The 20101-nt window shown below is 41.1% G+C and overlaps 1 protein-coding gene across 5 annotated transcripts in view; it reads right to left on the reverse strand.

Moving 5' to 3' along the window:
• LOC131229407 (agamous-like MADS-box protein AGL104) overlaps positions 1-19159 on the reverse strand; it is a 39489-nt gene extending 20330 nt beyond the window's left edge. Inside the window, exons 1-8 of one of the 5 annotated variants that reach the window (XM_058225362.1) lie at positions 18621-19159; positions 18462-18515; positions 18313-18328; positions 18125-18186; positions 17966-18005; positions 17809-17870; positions 17616-17715; positions 17477-17527 (exon numbers count right to left, since the gene is read on the reverse strand). In XM_058225362.1, the coding sequence (XP_058081345.1) occupies positions 17477-17527; positions 17616-17715; positions 17809-17870; positions 17966-18005; positions 18125-18186; positions 18313-18328; positions 18462-18515; positions 18621-18805 (570 nt within the window). In that variant the 5' untranslated portion in view covers positions 18806-19159. The remainder of the gene's footprint in view (positions 1-17476; positions 17528-17615; positions 17716-17808; positions 17871-17965; positions 18006-18124; positions 18187-18312; positions 18329-18461; positions 18516-18620) is intronic. The other 4 variants (XM_058225364.1, XM_058225363.1, XM_058225361.1 and 1 more) reach the window with 4 other exon arrangements.
• Between the last annotated feature and the right edge of the window lie 942 nt (positions 19160-20101).

Raw genomic sequence — 20101 nt, forward strand, 5'->3', positions numbered from 1 at the left:
CCAAATTTTGAGCCTCCATGACAAAAATTTCTGGAAGATCTGAATCAAGCTTCTTGATTATTTTCATGTCTATGGAGGAAGCAATGGGCTTTGATGCAAATAAAGATCTCCATAGGAGAATGTGGCTTGATAGGGTAGAATGTTGGTATCCTTCAGAGGTGGCGATGAACAAGGGAACATGCCTTCAGTTTTCATGAATTCCATTGCATGTATAGTCTAAATAAGTCAAAATAGTAGTGAAAAATTAGGCAATGTAGTAGCACTGGATTATAGAACTAGGAATAAATCACTTATGATGTTTGCAAGAGCGAAGGTTGTTCGTTAACCAATTATCTATCTAAGAAAGGTTCTAGGGCTGGACGTAAATGGCCTCTCCTTCCCTATTAACATGGCCATGGAATTTTCATCCATGACCTAAGCAAGAAAAGTGCCAACAATAAGAAATTCAGCCTAATAGGATCCATTTATGGGAACAAGGAAAGGGATATAAAACTTAAAGAGCAAGGCTGGAAATTCAAAGGAGAAAGGAAGCAAGGAGCCTCACTGAAAATTAAAATCTCCCATTCTTAGAGGCATGTTGGGTGTTCGAAGTGCAATCAATTCTAAATCGAAGGCCCATCTTAAAAGGGGATATCCTTTGGGATGAAAGGGGGAGAGAGAGATCATTTTTATTTAAGGAGGTTTTTTTATTTAAGGAAAAAAAAAGGAAATACAAGATTTCGGGTGAGAGCCCAAAAAGGCCAGGCCCACGCCTATCATATGAATCTATATACAACATCCCAACCAAAACCAAAACAGAGGAATGGACAAGACTTCCAAAAGAAGCTAGCCCCACCCCCCCCCTAGTTGTCCTTCTTTTCCTAACCATCCCTATTCCCGCATTATCCAGAGGAAATGATCCTCTAATATCTCTTTGAAGATCATCTTGATTTATATAGATTCTATCAAGGTTACCCTTGCTTTCCATTTTTGCTAGGCCATCCACTCTAATATTTCCCTCTTGAATAGTGTGAGAAAATGACAGGTTAAGGGAAACTATATTCTCCTAGATGATCCCAACATAAAACCAAACACTATAAGGGTTGGTGGCTAAAGGATTAGAGACCGCATCTGAAATAATCCGCAAATTGGTTTACACAATGACATTAGTCACAACCATATTCTCACAAATGTTTTGCCCATCTAGAATGGCTTGGGCTTCAGCCATGGTGTTGGAAACCTACCCGTAGCTTTTATGGAAGGAGAAGATGAAGCACCGCAAGTGGTCCTTATAGATCCCCTCTTCCCCTTCTCCCGAGTTCCCCCTGGAGAAGCCATCAACATTCAGGAAATCATATTCTTGAATGTGAGGAGATTGGGTTTAAGCCTAGGGCTTGTAGTGATATGTTTTCAGATAGAGAATTTCTATCAGGTTCCAGTAACTGGTTTCCCACTTCCTTTAGCCAATTTCTAACCCTATTAATCACACAAACCATCAAGAAGTTTCTCCCTTCGAATCTCATAGCATTACGACCCATCTAAAATTTCTAAACAAAGAAACAAGGACCTAGGCCCTAAGTAAAAGCCACATGGAGGATTGGCTAGCAGTCTATACCATTAATTAATCCTACTATCAATGGTCTGATTACCAAGGAATGACACATCGAATAGAAGTGAGAAATGGGCTCATACCTTTGATGCGACTGAGCCGGATGAGAACAAGTGGTTAATGTCTTCTACACTGATGGATTGTGAAATGATGGAGGGTGAAGGCTACCTTAGGTACTTCTGCCCCTGTCTATCAACCAGCTGGCCTTACATTTGGCTATTCCTTTGATATGATGCTCGGATTAAAGTAGAGCTCCCTTCCCTTGATGGTTGTTGGTGGGAAGTAGTAGTTGTTGTTTGAATTAGAGAAGGACCAATCCACACATTGGCCATGAAGATGTTAAGTGTCTCTCATCTTCCATTCTGTTACGTCCCCAAATCCTGCAAAATGCTCTGGTTGGGCTAGGGATGTATGTACTGATATTGGTTGATTACCGAAGCTAGTATGCTAATCCTTAGAGTAGTAGGACCAAGGGTCGATCTATCAGCATTACCATTCATATTAGAATGGGAAGCAGGAGGAAAGCTTTTGTAGTTCTCGCAGCATGAACATTTAAATGCCAAGGCTATTCCAAACATCTAAATAGCTGAATCTACTAGTATAACTTTGTGTTTAACCTTCAACAAAAGCCTTGTAATCTTAGGTAGGGCAAATTTGTTCCAAACCCATTTCGACCATTGAAGCTTTGGTCTACGAATGTGAATCACATTCCAAGTAAATTTGAGGGTGAAGGTGCCTTTAGCAGTGAGTTTCCAGATTAGCCTATCTTTTTTGTTGGAGAGAGTTACACTGTTGTCTTTGATGGACTAAATAACTGCCACATGTAAAATATTCTCCAATTCAGCAAGGTTCTAGTTCCCAGGTTGGACCCAAAAATATCTGATTGAAGCTAAAGCTGAGATGGCCTGGAACTGGGGTTGAATAAGCACCAGCAAGATGGCCTCCTCCCGTCTAGTTTATCGACTAGAAATTGATTATGCCCTCACTTACAAGCCACTTCGAATTATGAATGACAAACAACATGTTCTTTCTAATATCCCGCCATCACCTAGAACTGTCCATGTGAGCCAATCCATTGCCGATGATGAACTTTTACATGTATTTGGCCTTAAATAGTTTTGCCCAGAGAGAATTTTTGCACAAGAGGTTCTAGGCCATCTTACAGTGGAATTATTGCGTGACCTCCACTAACGTTCTTAATCCAATCCCTCCTTCAAAGATGGAGGAACGTAAATCCTTTCATTTGATCTAGTGTCGTTTCCCACCTCTTTTCAAGTTACGCTAAAAAAAATTTGTGAACGCCATCTCCATAAGGTTACAGGCTTTCTATAGAATATTGCAACCTGAGAGTAGATGCATAAGAAAACTTTATTGGCTATTTTGAGGTTGAGGGGCTGCAACATCTGTGTTCAGATTTTGCATTTGGTTAGCAGGATGCCCAAGTAAGTCATCGAGAAGGAAACTGAAAACCTGTTAGATACCTATAAATAAGCTGAAGATCTCTTTGCGGCAATGAATATTCTGAACCTATTACCACCTAAAAGATTAATCCTTCATGAATGCTAATAATCTTGAGATGGCAGCACTATGGCAAGAGTAGGGAGACGACTTAATAAGGGTAAAGGGTTACTCACAGATGACAATTAATGATTAAAAATCTCTAATAGTGGTACCTCTATTAGGGGTGATTGACAGGAGGTGTTGACTGGTGCTAATGTGAGGCCACCCCATGGGAGTGCACCAATTAAAAAACGTCGAACAACATCTGAGAACACTTCAACATCAACACTAAAACTAAAACTGTCTAGGGTGGGAGTGGAAATCACGTAAGGGAAGCTTGATAGAAGGACATCGTTGAATGGGAAAAGCGAATGGATAGCATTTGTGATATGTTTGATAAAATGTCGAAACTAGAGCAGCAATGAACTCTAGTGGTGAGAATTTAACAATTGACAACAGAAGAGGAAATTAGACTGCAAATAGTTAATATGCGTTAATAGAGGTGGTAGATCTTGCCAAAGCATGGTCTGTTAATGAAGGACTATAACACCTATTTGATAGGCTTATTGACACAACAATTGAGATAGAGGTAGAGCTAAAGGAGAAGGCCGGGGAACTGAGTGTGAAGACTTGTAACTCTTAGATAAAATAAAAAATCCATCTTCATGGATGTAGAGCCCTTGTTCTTTTGAGTCTTTTTCAATCACATGCATAAACCGTACAACCCAACTAGTTAACTGTAGACTTCGATCGAATAGTATAGGATTCCGGATGGCTGAAGCACTTTAGACCCAAAACCCCCATCATGATGACCTTGCCACCACCCTGGTCGCGGTGGTGGCACCCGTGCGTTAATGCCATACAGTAATAGTGCGCTATGGCATGAAGAATCCTAGATATACTTGTATTAGAAGTAACCCTTAGTGGGCTTAGGTCCATATCTAATGGCTTAGGCCCAAGTCCATCCACTAGGATCCATGTTGCTAACAAACAAACAACAAGGTGCCATCAACTAGAAGATAAAATAGATCTCTAGCACGTGTGGGGATAAAACTACTAACACATGCCTCTTACAACCCATCATTGCCTATGGCCATGCTTCCTACACTAAATCATGACCCATCCCATGCCTCTTGCCACCTCAACAAGCCATGGAACAAATACATGCCCCTTTGTGTTGCCACATTATTACCTACAACCAATCACCACACATTCTTCTTCCACCTCACATCCACTACCTACATACCCTCCACAACCACTAATCCATGTCTAGGAACCAACCAACTTGGCCAATGTATGTGCATAGTCATTCCACCTCACCCATCCATCACCTTTTCCATGTAACAATACCTAGTACCAATGAGAATTCAAGGAATTGCCAAGTAGACATTCCACTAGCTAGCCATCTCATTCTTTTGCTTTTCTAACAACATTAGGATTGCCACCAAGTACTACATAAGCTCCACATCAACTTCTCTTTTCTATAAAGAGAGGGAGCTCTCTCACACTCACCTCTTCTAACACTTAGCTACAAAATATATATTTTTGAGAGAGAGAGAGAGAGAGAGGCCAAGGTGTGGCCCACCATCTAGTATACAAGAAGTGGACAACCTCATCAAGCTAAGAAAGGAGTGGACTGTCCCAGATTGTCCAACCAAACCAAAAAATCATAGATGGTCGTACTTCCCTCCATCCCTCTTTATTTGTTGTTTTGAAAAGTTTTTCTAAGTACCAAAATTGGTTACTGGTAGCCGAGCTTTTTTCAAGAATTTATGAGCCACTTTAAAAAAGCCTTCGATTTCTGTCAAATGACCCGGCTTCCCCTGCCTCTTCCACCAGTATATGCTTTTCTGAAACAGTCATAAAGGGAATGATTATATGTGCCATATACGAAGATGATTTTATCATCATAAGAAGTAATCCAAAAGAGGTAGAAAAGTTTTTAAAAATTCCTCTCAAAGTTTTGATATAAAGAATTTTGAGAGCTTCAACACTTTTTGAGTATTGAAATATAAGAGATAAAAGAGATTTTAATTTTTTTTTAAAAATATTATTTGTTTAGAGTTGTTTTCAAAGTTTGTTTTCTTAGCATAAAATTAATTACGACACCACTTGAAGTGAATCAGAAGATGTTGAAAGATGAGGGATGAAAGATGGCTACTCATAGATATATGTTCTTATTGAGAGATGGTAATCTGATACAACTAACCATTATTTGTCCATATTTGGGATATCTCATTGAAGTCATTAGTTAGTTTATAAAGGAGCCGAGGAAGCCACATATGGATGCAATAAAATGTATCTTAAAAGAGGTATTTTTTATACTTACTAATTAATAAAATGATAAGGTAAAAGAGAAACATTGATTCTTCAAAATAAATTTAGTTTTGAGTTGCATGTAAAGTTTAGTTTGCCGGGAGTAAAATGATTATGACACCACTTGAAATGAATTACTAGCTCTTGAAAGATTAAAAAAGGCTACATATAAATGCACATGCTTATTGAGAGCAGGTTGGCAACATTTATTTATTTATTTATTTTATTATTCTTAGAATAAGCTGATTTTTTTATTTTGTATTTTGTTGTACGAGCTTCTTTTTTTTTTTCCACAAAGGAGGAAGGTTGATTACATTAAGGCAGCAACTTGCGTAAAAAATCCCGAGGGTAGCCTATCATATGACCCTATACAAAGGGAGAAAATATAAAAACTATTCGTAGACTGAGCAACAACTAAATGGCTAACTAAATTAAGCAATCCTACCAAACATCTTCATAGTCTAGCCACTAAAAAACCTGACCCGCTCAAAGACAATCATCCCAGAACTGAGATGCAGCTTGCTAAAATGAAAAAGCAAAGACAAAATCTGCACAGAGCCAAGACTAAGAACAACAGGCCACCAGACTTGGCCAGAGGCAGCAACACAACAACATCACATCACTGCTAGGAGGGCTAAAACCATTTGACATCAAGCACGACTGAGAGACAGGCTCATATACACAGGCCCTGCAGACAGACAACTGACATCAAGTAGGCAGCGGGCAACCCAATAATATCACCGTTGCAAAATAGACCTGACTAATCCACCCAACCCACAGAGAACAGAAACCTCCTTTCTTCCAAAACAGGAAGGTGAAAACTATCAAACACCCGCCAGAAAGCTTTCTGCCCAGTCCAAAGTTAGCCTGAGATAGACTCGAGCTTGATGGCCCCCAGGCCGACCTTATCAAGGAAAATGCTTCCTCTAACATGGCAAGGAAGGAGAGATATCTACTGAAACAAAGATGGAGTCTGAGACTCACTACCCACCCTTGCCATACCATCAACAGGCTCATTGTCTTCCCTAAAGATATGGATGAATCTTAGTTGCCCAAGAGAGTTGAATCTCTTAATTTTGGCAAACCAGTAGGCCCATTTCAAACCTGGGCAGATGCTATCGTTCAAAAGATCCATCGCAAGCTTAGAATCTGATTTAACCACAACTCTAGACAAACCCAAATCGAAGCAAAAGTAAGACCATCATGCACCACACAGAGCTCCGATATATGTTGGAGGCGATCCCATATCCTACCGAAAAAGTAGAAACGAACTCTCCTTTATCTCCTCTGCATACTCCTCCACCACCTGAAAGACCCGAGTAGCCTCTAGCCAACCCGTCTACATTTAGCTTGGCCTGGCCCAGCCCAGCTGCAGCTTGTCCCATTTAACAAACTTTGGAGGTTTCCCCAAATGAGAAGAAACGTGGATCCCCAGAGCCACCGCGATATGATTGCTCGAGCGGGGGGGGGGCGTGGGAGGAACCGAAGAGTGGTTGGTGAGGGCCCTTAGATATGACCTTTATCGCTAGAATAGACTTCCCGAAAAATCTAGCAGCATTTCTACACTTTCAAATTTCTCAGAGGATGAAGAACAAAGCCAGCTTCTAGAGGGGAGACGAGTGGCTAAGCAGAGGATAGAAATTCCACCAGAAGGACAGCCGAACCTCAATTTACTGGTTCACCTTGCTGGAAATACTAAAGATCTAACCAAAAAATCCCAACGAGTTGCAGCTACCAGACTGCTGATAAAAAGGTGCTAGAGGGACTCCTTCGAATGGCCCGTGAACGTAGTTAGGGAGCAGTAGTCACACTTGGAAGCAAGGGAAACACCTCTCCCTTAGACAACTTCATCCACCGGGACTACCTTTATCAACAACTTTCACACAAAGAGAGAAATTCTGGGAGGCAATTTAACGTGCCATTCCCACTTAGACCACTCCTTACGGGGCTTGCTTTCTCTACACAACTCCCAAGAAGACTTGACAGAGAAGGCTCCAGATAGGGTGAGAAGCCAGATTAGTTTATCTGAGCTATTTGACAAGCAAAAACCTTCATGAAAAATGAAATCAACAACGTGTTGGCGAAGAAAAATGAAAACAGGAGTGGGGGAAGGGGACCATTCAAACCCAGGACCTAGTTAACCTTGGACGACAAAAGACTGACAAGCACCTGTCTTTCTGCGAGTAGGAGGAGAGGACCTAGACTTGTCCAGTAATTGAGCTAAAAACTGCAATCTCCCTGGCTAATGAGCTATCCAACATTTCTCTCTAGCAAGGGCAACACATCCAGAATCTTTTTCCACAATGAGGAGGCGAAGGAAGGCGGCAAGAACAAGCTAGAAGGGGAGAGGTTCTAGTGGTATTTTACTTTCATAAAGGCACTCTATAAGCTCTCTTCCTCATTGAACTTAGCTGCCCAACACAACTACAACTTGAGGGCCCTCATAAATTTAGGAAGCTTCCTGATACCCAACCCTCCTTCAGCTCTGGGAAGCCCAATCAACTTCTAACCTTTCCAATATAACTTTCTTTTCACATCATCCCAACCCCATAAAAAATTAGTGAAATGATGCTTCAGCATAGAGAGGACGTTGGTCGAAATATGCGTGGTTGCTATGGAATGGACTGGAATACTCCCCAGAACATGCTGAACCAAAACTAATCTCCCAGCCTGGGAGAGGCACCTCGCTTGCTAACCCATGATCTATCCCTCTACCTTATCTAATAGGGGTTGGAATGCACTAGCTTTCATCATGCCAAATGCCTGCGGGACTCCCAGTTATGAAAGGCCTGAGGAGACCTTGGAAATTCTGAGGGTTCTTTCAATGGACCTGACCCTGACTGATGGAAGCTTGGATGAGCAGAAAAGGGAACTTTTTGTACGTTAATCTCCTAACTCGAAGCACGTTGATAGGTGTGAAGCAACTTCTTGATAGATCAAAGGGAAGCCTGACTTCCTTTGATGAAAAGGAGGGTGTCGTCGGCGCAGAGAAGATGAGAGATCCTCGGGCAGCCCCTCCTAATCTTAAAAGTTGTACGAGAATCTTAATCCACCATAAATTTGAGTCTCCGGCTAAGTGCTTCTGCCGCTAGAATGAAGAGACTTGGAGAGAGGAGGTCACCCTGACGGAGCCCTCTAGTAGACTTGAAAAAACCAGTTGTTTCGCCGCCGATGAGAATTGAGAACCATGCATTGCTCCAACATTTTTTGACCAATTTTAACCAAGTACTGCTGAAACCAAACCTCGATAATACATACTTCAAGAACCTCGAGTCCAGCTTGTCATAGGCCTTCTCTATGTCAAGTTTGATGATGATATTACCTCCCCGCACTTTTCTATCTATTTCCCTAACTAATTACTGAGCCAAGGCGATACTTTGAGCCACAAATCTTCCTTGAACGAAGGCTACTTACTCTGTAGAAATCAGGGAAGGGAGAACAATGATCAGCCTAGTTGCGATAATGCTGGAAACAAACTTATACAAGCAGTTACAAAGGCTTATTGGCTGGAAATTTGAGAATTTCTTTGGAGTAGCAGATTTGGGAATCAGATAGATGAGGGTAGCAGAGACTGCCTTGGAGAAAAAGCCACCTTGGAAAATGTAGGAAACTACCTTAAGCAGATCAGGACCTATGATATCCTAGCAAGTTGAATGGAAGCTACCTAGAAAACTGTCAGGCATAGGAGCACCATCCTTAGGGATGGACCTCACTACCTGAAGCACCTCTTGAAGCGAAGGGGGAAACATGAGACGATTGTTGTCTTCCAGTGAGACCAGAGGAGGAATAATTGCAAGCAAGGCTGGGTCTTCGACACTGTTCTCAGTTGAAAACAACCTAGTTTAAAGCCTATCTTAAGATATTTAAAAGCAACTTTAATGAAGTTATCTATTATATGTATTAGAGTATTGATAAAGGTTGCAAGTATTTTTTAGATAACTGAAAAAATTATTCATACGGACAAAGCATACAATATTCGGGTGGGTGTCACAAAAAAAGGATGAGGACCTCACCTATCATATAACTTAGACTATTTTGGCCCTTTCTAATCGCTCCCAAACTTGCAGTATCTAGTGTGATTAAGCCCTTGATTTCGTTGGGCAAATCATATCTACTCAAATATATACAATTAGGCCGCCACCACTCCCCATCTTACCCAACACATCCAAGACTGTATTAATTAGCTTCATGCAAAATGTGGGATATCCTAAAGGTCATTGACAGTTGAAGGGGCTGAATGGCTTATAGATGATACCAAATGCTCTAGGGGGCCCTTAGATATGTTGTTTACAACTATCTCTCATATGACTCTAGAGTTCGTTTCCACCACGACATTATTGAGCTCCATATTCTTACAAATCTTCAACCCATCTACAAGAGGCTAAATTTCCACTGATGTATTGGTCATGGTGCCATAAGAATTATGGAAAGTAAATATAATTTTCCCCAGGTATTTCTGCATATCCCACCTACGCCCCCTTCACTTGGATTCCTTCTTATCGATCCATCTACATTAAGTTTGAGCCATCCTTGTTCAAGCTTGTTCCATTTAACAATCCAAATATTTATGTTTTACCTTGCTCATAATCATCTAGACCAAGGAAGTGCATAGAGGTGTTGTAAAAAAAAGGATTCTCTACCTCTGCTTGGAATCCTCAATCCCACTTCTCTAAGCCATTTTAGGCTTTTAGAATTTTAGGATAAAGGTTGCAAGTTATTGTGATGTAGATTGGGCTGGGGACCCATCTATTCATCACTTGATATCACATTTTTGTTTTAGTTTTAGTTTGGAAGTATTTCATGAGGAAACACAAAATAACCATGTTGTATTATCTGCTATAAAGATTGAATATTGAGCTACAATGCTAGCTAATGTGATAGTTGTGGCTGACACAACTAATAAGAAACTTTGAAGAAAAAGTATACTATACTTCTGATCATGAGTGAAATCTTAGCTAGTTGATGTTGGCATAAAATTAGATACTTCATGCTTGTACGAAGTACGTAGAGGTCCATTACCACTTTATTCTTGAAAAGATGATGAATAAGGAGGCAAGGTTAATTCATATCTCAACAAGTGTCCATACAACAATGCAACAAATGTTTTCATTAAAGAACTAACCAAAGATAAGTTTAATCTCTTCAAGAGAAGTTTGAAATAATAAACATAATTGAGGCTTGACAATGAGGGAGAGTGTTGAGAATCATTGCAAAGTCTTAATTAATTTGGATATTTAATTTTTAAACAAGCTCTGGTTAGGTCAAACTAGAAAAGTGGTTTGGAAATTTTCTTCTTACAGTTGTGGTGTTAGTAGAATTATGAAATAAATAGTCCTATTCTATATAAAGGCTAGCTAGTACACATAATAAATATGTAAAAACTTAATCTTTTCTCTTTTCTTTAAACTCTGTGCATTTGTCTTTTTCTTCATTCTTCTTCATATATGCTAATACCATTCTCTTCATAGCCTCGCATGTGTGATTTTCTACACCATGGCTAATACAACTAGATCAAGAGAGAAACTAACTTTTTTTAAACAACTAAACTTTTGATTTATTTTAACAGGCTTCAACACTGAATAAGAATTTTTAGGCGGGGACAGAACCCTCACCTATCATATATCTTACTACAATGAAAGCCCCATAGAAGCTGGGAGACGAAGACACAAATCAAGATCTACTGGAGAAAAAAGAGCCCTCCTGGGGTCCACATTAGTGAGCTTTCCTGATATTCCCCAACCCCACCTTGTTAAGGAAGACATCCCCCCAGATGAGAGGAGGGACCTAAGATAAGCTAATGAATGTGACGAACTCCTATGAGCCACTCCCCAATCTTGATAAGGAGTCAACCACTCCATTAGCCTCCCTGATGATGTGATGGACTTTCACCTCGGCCCTTTGAAGGAGCAAGTGCAGACGAGCGCTCCTGTACCACAGTTCTGATGAGTTGCAAAGCCCCCTAGCCATCATTTCTACAATACCTTTAGAGTCGTTTTCTACCACTATTCTTCGAAAGTCTCGATTTAAAGGTAGAGCCAGGGAGAGAGAGAAACTAACTACAATAAAGTTCAACACACCAGATTGAAAGTTCACACAAGAGAAAAGATGCAGGACTGTAAGTAAGTTCAACAACCCCTCTAGTCTTATTCTAAGAATCATTACTCTCCCCTCAACACACTACCACAGAGAAACAAAAAAAAATAAAAATAAAATCTCAAACAACATATCATTCAACATTCTTGTTCTAGCATTATATGTTATTTATAATGGCATTTACAAGGTTTCCTTGGGAAAATAACCAGCATAATATAAGAAATTTAAAAATATAATTTCTTTCTAACCAAGATCTCTTTAAAAAAAAAAAAAAAACTCTTAGACATGAAAATATAATAATACTTATTTCTTAGCGTAGAGATATTTTCGAAATATAGAAATGTGAAAGAAAATTAAAACAAGCTAAGAAAGGAAATTTGTCATTTTCTTGTGCACATGTGTGGGATGTGGCGCGATTACATCAGTAGTGATTCTTTAAGCCCTTGGACCATATCATGTTGGTGAAAAATAATCATGCACAACCATGAAGATCTTATATAGTTATACATCACTTATATAGAGAAAGCATGAGGTGGTAGGTAGCCTTGCTACCTTACTAGAAGAGTAAGTTCTTGAACTTCCAATAGTTTGTTTTCCTTCTTAAATGATCTCCGTTGAGAGGTTAAAGGTCTCATAGGAAAAATATGCATTGTAAACTTTCATATTCCATACGATACATATAGAAGCCATCGGCCTATAGAAACAAAAGAGGTTGGATCCAAGTAGCACATAACCATATAAGTAGACTGTAAAGGAGAGAATTCCTACAATTGTTAGTGAGGAGAGTGGTGGTGCCGCTATATTTTGGGCCTAGTGAAATAGAACATCTTAAACTATGGGGCCTCTTAAGAAAAAATTTCAATGTTTAGTTACTAAATAATTAATCAATACAATAAAGAATCTAATAATGGGGTAGCATGGCCTACCACTCCTCCAGGTTCAAAATGCAAAGATTAGTTCCCAGCTTAATTTTGTGGGAATTGTGGATGAGCAGAAATGCTCAAAATTTAAGGGAAATTCATTCAAGCGAAGGAAATGATTAAGATAAGGACATTGAGGGGAGAATGCTGAGAGATTTAAAAACATCCTTCATAGAAACACTTAGGTTGTAAGTGGTGGGCATTCAATGGTTGGTAATAAGGAGGAGTTGCCCATAGTCGGACCCTTACAACATCCAGCCATCCAGCCCTGTGGGAGATTTTGGAATTCCCCCGAACATTTTCTTACAACGATCATCTCTCAACTCCTCCATAGTGAGAAGGAACCTGGGGTCCTCCTTCATGGACCCGGGACCAGCAGCGGAGAAATCCTACCCCCAACCACTCCTTATTCCTTTCTCCCTCAAGGAGCCACTGAGGATAAACGTTGGGAACCAGGACACTAGCCTGCCTTCGATAATTTAGATAACTTATTCTAGGAGGAAACTAACTAAGGGCCAAGAGCAGTGGCTCACAAAGTGCAAGCAAGACAGCTCTGTGATCCTGAGAGGGGAGGAGGCACCTCGATTGCTTGGGATCAGGCCTCTGAAGAGACGAGAAGGGATGTCAAACACGTCTGCCAATGAATGACATCCTAGTTTGGTGGGAAATGCTCCCACTATCAAAACTCTTAAAAGACTGATCAGAACATTCAATCTAGCAATCATAGCCATCCTCGAACCCATGCTGAGGAATGATGGAAGAGTCTGATGGGCCCTCAAACTGTGCTTCCACTCCTTCTCCAACACGGCTCAAGATGGCAAGGTGTGGATCCTCACTGCATCTCACCTTACCATTGATGTCCTTTCGGCCTCCAACTAGATGCTGACGATTGCCGTAGATATTAAGGCTCATCTTCTATTGTCATGGCCTCTTTAGTGTATGCCAAATGCTCCCGGATCTTAAGGAGGCAATTGTAGGAGGAGCTAGCCCTGCTAGGGAACATGTGTTCAAGTCTGTGGATCATTTGTGGTGACTTCAACACCATTCTTACCACATAAAAAAGAAAGGGGGATGCTAATTACGATATGCGTAACACAACAAAATTCGCGGAAGGGCTGAACAACGCTGACCTGATTGACAGTCTGTTTTATGGTAGCCAGTTCACGTGGTGTAACAACTAATCAGGGCAAGCCCATCTATGGGCCAGGCTGGACAAGGCCTACTGCAACAATCTCTAGCTCCAAGCCTTTCCTACATTTAAAGTTAGACACCTACCCAGGCTAAATTCAGACCATGCTCCCCCGTTGCTATCATTCCCTCCTCAACTCTCAGCTGCCCCTAAGCCCTTTAAATTCCAACGCATATGGACCAGGCACAACTCCTTCCTTCAGCTCGTCAAAAATGTGTGGGTCTTAGATATTGTAGGTGACCGATATATACACTGCTCATAAAAATGAAAAGTGTCAAAATAGCCCTTAAGGGCTAGAATTGGGAAACCTTCGGGAATATCTTCCTGATTCCAAAGAAGGTTGTGGGAGATCTAGCTATGATAGAAAAAGCAGCCCAAGACTCCTTTAACCCCTTCTTACAGCAGAGCCTCCACTTGGCGTATGATAAAGTAACGCAATTAGAGCCTAGCGAGGAGATCTTATAGAGGCAGAAATCCAGAATCAAATGTCTTGCTGAAGGAGACAGAAATACCAAGTTTTTCCATGCCTCTGCCAGGGAGAGCAAGGAAAGCTAGAATCCTGGAAATCAGGCTGGAGGATGGGTCTCGAATGGAAGATGGAAATATTATTGAACATGAGGCCATTACATTCTACGAAAACCTCCTGCGGGCTGAAACCCCCATCCTTCCGGGGGCATTCTTCTAATCTTGTTGGGATATTATGGGCCAAGAAGTGTTGTGGGCAGCCACCTCATTTTTCAATGGCGGGACCCTCCCAAGAGCATACTCATCCACCTTTATTTACCTCATCCCTAAATCCGCCACTTCAGCTAAGTTCTCGAACTTTAGGCCCATCAACCATTGTAATTACATCTATTAGGTTCTTGCCAAAATTATTGCTGACAGGTTAGGGTGCATTCTGCCTAAAATCATATCAGCGAAACAGGGGGCTTTCGTGAATGGTAGATCCATTACTGAGAATTGCATGCTATTACAGGAAATCTTCAAGGATATCAACAAAAAAGTCAAGGGTGAATATCATGATTAAACTCGACATGAAGAAGCATATGATAGACTGAACTGGGACTTCCTATCCAAGGTACTCACCAGAATTGGATTTGATAAAAATTAGATCCATCTGCTGCAAAATTGCTCATCCAAATGCTAGCTTTCAGTCCTCAGGAACGGTGAAGCATGTGGGTTCTTCAAATCTTTGAGGAGACTCAGCTAAGGAGATCTCATCTCACCAAGCCTATTCATCTTGACAGCGGAAGTACTCGGTTATGGCTTTGGCCAACTCATCGTGAGTGGCCAATGCCAACCATACAAGACCTGCAGGAACTGCCCGGTGATCTCCCATCTTTTGTTTGCTGATGATATGATTCTGTTCGCTAACGACTGCAATGCCTCCCTCAGGAAAATAGTCGGCTTCCACAAAAATTATGAAATGACGTCAGGCCAACGTGTAAATGCACAGAAGAACTTCTTCATCATGTCAGCTAACCAATCAATAGTGTGGCTGAGATCGACCTTCGCTATCTTAGGCTTCAGTTGTGGCTCCTCTCCCTTCACATACCTGGGTCTGAATATTCCATGGCAGACCTCACCATGCTTACTTTCTATCGCTTTTGAAAAGAACAAAGAACAAAATATCAAACTAGAAAGGTAGAATCCTTACACTGGCTGGCAGGCTAATGCTTATTAACCATGTTCTATCGAGTATGCCCATCCACATGTTAGCTGCCACAGAAGTTCCGGCCAATATCTCGAAGGACCTCCAAAGAGCCTTTGCTGAGTTCCTTTAGAACTGGGAGGGAACCAGAAGGAGTTGCCATTGGCGCAGCTAAAGAACGATTGTGCTCCCAAAAGTAGGAGGGCCGGGTGTTAGAAGCTTTACATCAGTCATATAGGCTTTCCATCTCAAAATGACCAGGACGATTCATCATAGGGGAGAGAACAGTTATTGGGCAAAATTCTTCATAGCCAAATACACGATAGACATTTAGGGGCAAGGCGCTGGGCCAGTGGCAAATTCAGCCTTCCCACTCTGGAAGCAAATTCACAAACTGGCCTTGCAGCTGTCTCCTCATTCTCACTGGTTGATTGCAAGGAGGATTGCAGCTTCTGGAGGAACAACTGGACAGGGCTGGGCCCTTTACTCGAATGGTCACTCCGTCCCATCCTTGCACACATGCAAGACATCTGAGTCAAAGATTTGATCGGGACTACTGGCTGGTGTTCCCTCACGTCTCTGCTTCCCTTGCTGCCCCAGTTCGTCATTGACCACATTAATCAGGAGGGATTCTGCATGTCCTTATCGAACGACAAATGCATTTGGATGGCTTCCACCTCTGGGGAGTTTTCAATCCGAGTAGCTGCGCAGCTCTTAAGAAATCAAGCCGATAAGAAGGTCTGGTCAAGATGGATTTGGCATACAAAGCTCCCTCCCAAACTCTCCATGCTTGTTTGGAAGATTATCCACAAGGTCATCCCGGTGGATGACAGAATCCAAAGCAAGGGGATCTCATTCGCATCCAGGTGCAACTGCAGCCCCACTATGACTGCGCCCCATACTGAATCCATTGACCACTTATTCTTCTTGGGGACCAAGGCTAGAATTGTCTTGGCCCACTACATCAGGACCCTTAGCATGGGTAGACCGAACCCTTCCTCTGCTGTAGGTGTGACGTCTTTCTGGTGGACCATTGCTGCCTCGTCCCCTAAGAAATGGCCCATTGTGGGCCTCATCCCCTCCATCTTCTGGGAACTTTGAAGGGCCAGGAATGCAGCAAGCATTAATGATTACGATACTCTAATCACCGTCATTCTATCCAATACTCAACGTTGAATCAGCCAACTGGGCCCTCTTCTACCTCCTCCCAACCCCGCCAATCGCCTTGCATCAGTAGCCCACATAGCCATGGGCATGACCGTTCGCCCCTTGCCGCGTTGAATGTGGTGAGATCCTGGATGTTAGTGCAGATTCTCAGCCTCCCACTACCACCACCCTCCTTATTGAAATTCAGCTGGTGGGAGGAACTCATGCTTCATGTGCTCTGCCTATGGGATATCTCTCTCTCTCTCTCTCTCTCTCTCTCTCTCTCTCTCTCTCTCTCTCTACCCTATCTGTTTCCAGAAAGCTTTCAGCAATTATATTGAGCTAAGTACCTCCTTTTTTGGCTAGGTCACTTTTTTGCAAGTTAACATGTGCATAGGTATATCTTTTTGATTGGGTTGAATTGACGAGTCTATATTTTTTTTTCCTTAGAAAGAGGATTCAATCTTTTTGTACAATGCTTTGCCAAGAGGTTAGGTCTTCACTCACCCCTTGGAAGAAGTAAATTTGTCCTTATCAATAACATTGAAGGTTGTGTACTCCCACCTTTTTCAAAGAAAGAAAAGAAAGAAAAACTATCATATATCATGAAGAAGAGTTAGGGTCTCGGGTGCTTGGAGAGGACGTTTTGATTAAGTTCTCTTAGTTCCATTTGAATAGTTGATCTTTTGGGGAAGGTAAATGTCCTCCCTCTTATTTTTTCAGAAAGGTGCGAGCACATCACTTGTAACTTTATTGATAACAATGAAATGGTTATACAATCTTTCCCGTAGGCACCATGAAATAAATAGACCTCACCCTCACTCTCTTTTTTCTTTTTTTTCTTTTTTTCAGAAAGGTGGGAGCACACCACCTGTAACTTTCTTAATAATATTGAACTGGCCATACAATCTTTCAGGGGGCACCACAAAATACCCTCCCTCCTTGCTTGGTGTACTAGCTTGACTTGATTTCACACTAATCATCTTCGGCTTCATTTTCATGTTAGAGATATCAGCTCCAATCAAACCAGTTTCAAAACAAATAAACATTGGACGGAGTTGAGTTCTAGATACCTGTGGATTTGTCTGGAGCGCAGGTGCAAGATATTTACCTTCCAAAGCTTGCTGCGAATTCATAAATGGCATTTTGGTTTAAATAATAGAATCACAAGGAAATTAAAAAGACGGACATCAAAGGATAGGAGAGAGTTACTTTGCGCATTCGTACGCGACTTAAGGCTTCTTCCAGTATCTGCTCATGGTACTCAGCCTCGCGAAATGATGTTATTTTAAGCGGATCACCTTCAAAAATCCTAAAAATGACACATCGAATTCAAATAATTATTGATCTCTATTTTTCCCCAATACAAAATGATGCATTTAGAAACTAGGGTTTCTCTTGAGACCTTAGTCTTTTCTCCGCATCCTCTAGTTGATACTGATATCTATTGATTTCTTGCTGAAGATCCTATAATGAAGGAAAAATGATTTTGAATGAAACAATGCCAAGATGTCCAGAAGTTGATTGTTCGATAACAATTGAACTTTTAGAGGAGAAAATACCTCCACGTGAGAATTTACACTGCTTGGGCTGCTGCTTCTACTATCATCACAATAAAGAGTAAAATAAAGAGAGAAAAAGGAAGAATGACCCAAATCAATGTTCAGAAAACATGATCGATTCAAGAATGAAGAAGCTCTTAGGATGGAAATAATAGTAACTTAGCCAACTGTGATGCTATGTCGCTTTCGCACTTCAGCTTCTGAAGAGTCCTTTGGAGAAACTGTGAATAAACAAACCATTCATCATATATCTATACAAATCCCTCAAAAAATCTTTGAACTCTAGCATTGAGAAATTTAAACGAAGGATTCTACTAGGGTTCAAATCCAACAAAAAGGTATTTTACCTCTTGATTATGCAGCCTTTAGGGTTGCGTCGCAGACGGAACCACAGAAAAGGAACATGCAGACACAACCATGTATAGAGAAGAATTAATCCAAACCATTAAAAGACAGATAACATATTGATGATAAACCAAAACTGTGATCTCCTTACCGGCCCCGTTCATGCTCCGGAAGATTAACGAAGCGGGACAGAACATCTTCGATCCTAAAAAAGCCCAAAGTCAAGATCCAATATTAGCCATGCGATGCATCATGATCATGAGCTTAATTCCATATTATAAATAAGCATATAGAAGGGGGGAAAACAAACCTTTTCTTCCCTGAGAAGAGGCTGAGTCTTCCAGAAGGAGAGAACATGATGAGAGCAATATCAATATCACAAAGAATAGAAAGTTCATAGGCTTTCTTGATTAGTCCATTTCTCCTTTTAGAGAAAGTGACTTGCCTATTAGTTGTGTTCTCTATTTTCTTTATTTGAAGCTTAACTCTCCCCATTTTTGGCTTCAAAACCCTCTCTCTCTCTCTCTCTCTCTCTCTCTCTCTCTCTCTATTCTTTTAAGAAGATCAATAAAAAGTAAGCAATAATAGAAATAGGAGATTGTACTTGGAAGTGATACTTTTTTAATAATCAATACACATCACATAAATGGATGGGTATTGATGAGAAGGACTGTGTGAAAAGGAAGGTTGCCCAAGGAAAAAGAAAAGAGAAGAAGAAAGGGATGAAAGGAGGAGGAGAGGGAGAGGAAGAAGGGGAAGAAGATTATTGCATTTGGAAGATGATGGTTTTGTCCTTGTCAGGCCACTGGCAGTAGATGACGACGGCTGTGGAGAGAGAGAAGGGACCTTTTTACCTCCCAATGGCCACACAACACGCACCACCACTCTCCTTATTTCCTTTCATGCAAAGCTAGACTTATCGCTGATTTTGGTGAAATTTCTTTCTTTCTTGGGTGATGGTGATGATATGTAGCTATGTCGATAATACGGTAGATCTCCAAGAAGTAACTTGGTAGAGCAATCTCAATATACTAAATCTAGAAGGGTTATCCATTAATCTGAACTGTCCGACTAGTGGGCCTCATTGTCGATGGACGATACTCTGAAATTATATCTATCAGAAGATCATAGCTGTTACTTTACTTTCCAAAACTTAATGTTGACCCTTAGCTGTTTCTCTTTCCCACGGTCAATTTGATGGCTACTGTTTGGATAGCTAGGATCATCTAATCCATACGTCTCTCGAATCAATTTCCATCATAGTAGGTCCCACTAGATGGACAACCCTGATTTGAAAGATAACCCTGCCGTGTGTTATTGTCGCAATATGGCTGGCTCCACCGTTCTCCAGTTCTTCTAGCTTGAAGATATCATCTTCCATTCTTATCAGTGGGGACAGATTGTCTAGGGCAGGGGCTCTGTGTTGGGCCCACCGTGATGTATTTGTTGGTTTATTCATGCAGTCCATTCATTTTAAAAATAAATTTAGAACACGATCCCAAAAATAAGGCAGATCCAAGACTCAAGTTAACCACATGGTAGGGCTCAACGCCCACCATTTAAAAAAAAATAAAAGTTGGGAGCCCTAAAAGTTTTGATCAAGCTGACATTTGTATTTTCTATTCATACAAGTCTACGTGACCTTATGAATGGGTTCGTTGGAAAATAAACATGGCCATAGGAAGGTTTCAATGGTGGGCGCCATTATCACCACTACTTCCCGTGGTGTGGTCCAATTGAGCATAGAAAACAACTCTGTTTTGGGCTCATGTTCTAAAATGATCGTTCAAA

Source organism: Magnolia sinica, chromosome 16 (genome assembly GCF_029962835.1).
Source record: "Magnolia sinica isolate HGM2019 chromosome 16, MsV1, whole genome shotgun sequence".
Classification (NCBI taxonomy): Eukaryota; Viridiplantae; Streptophyta; class Magnoliopsida; order Magnoliales; family Magnoliaceae; genus Magnolia; species Magnolia sinica.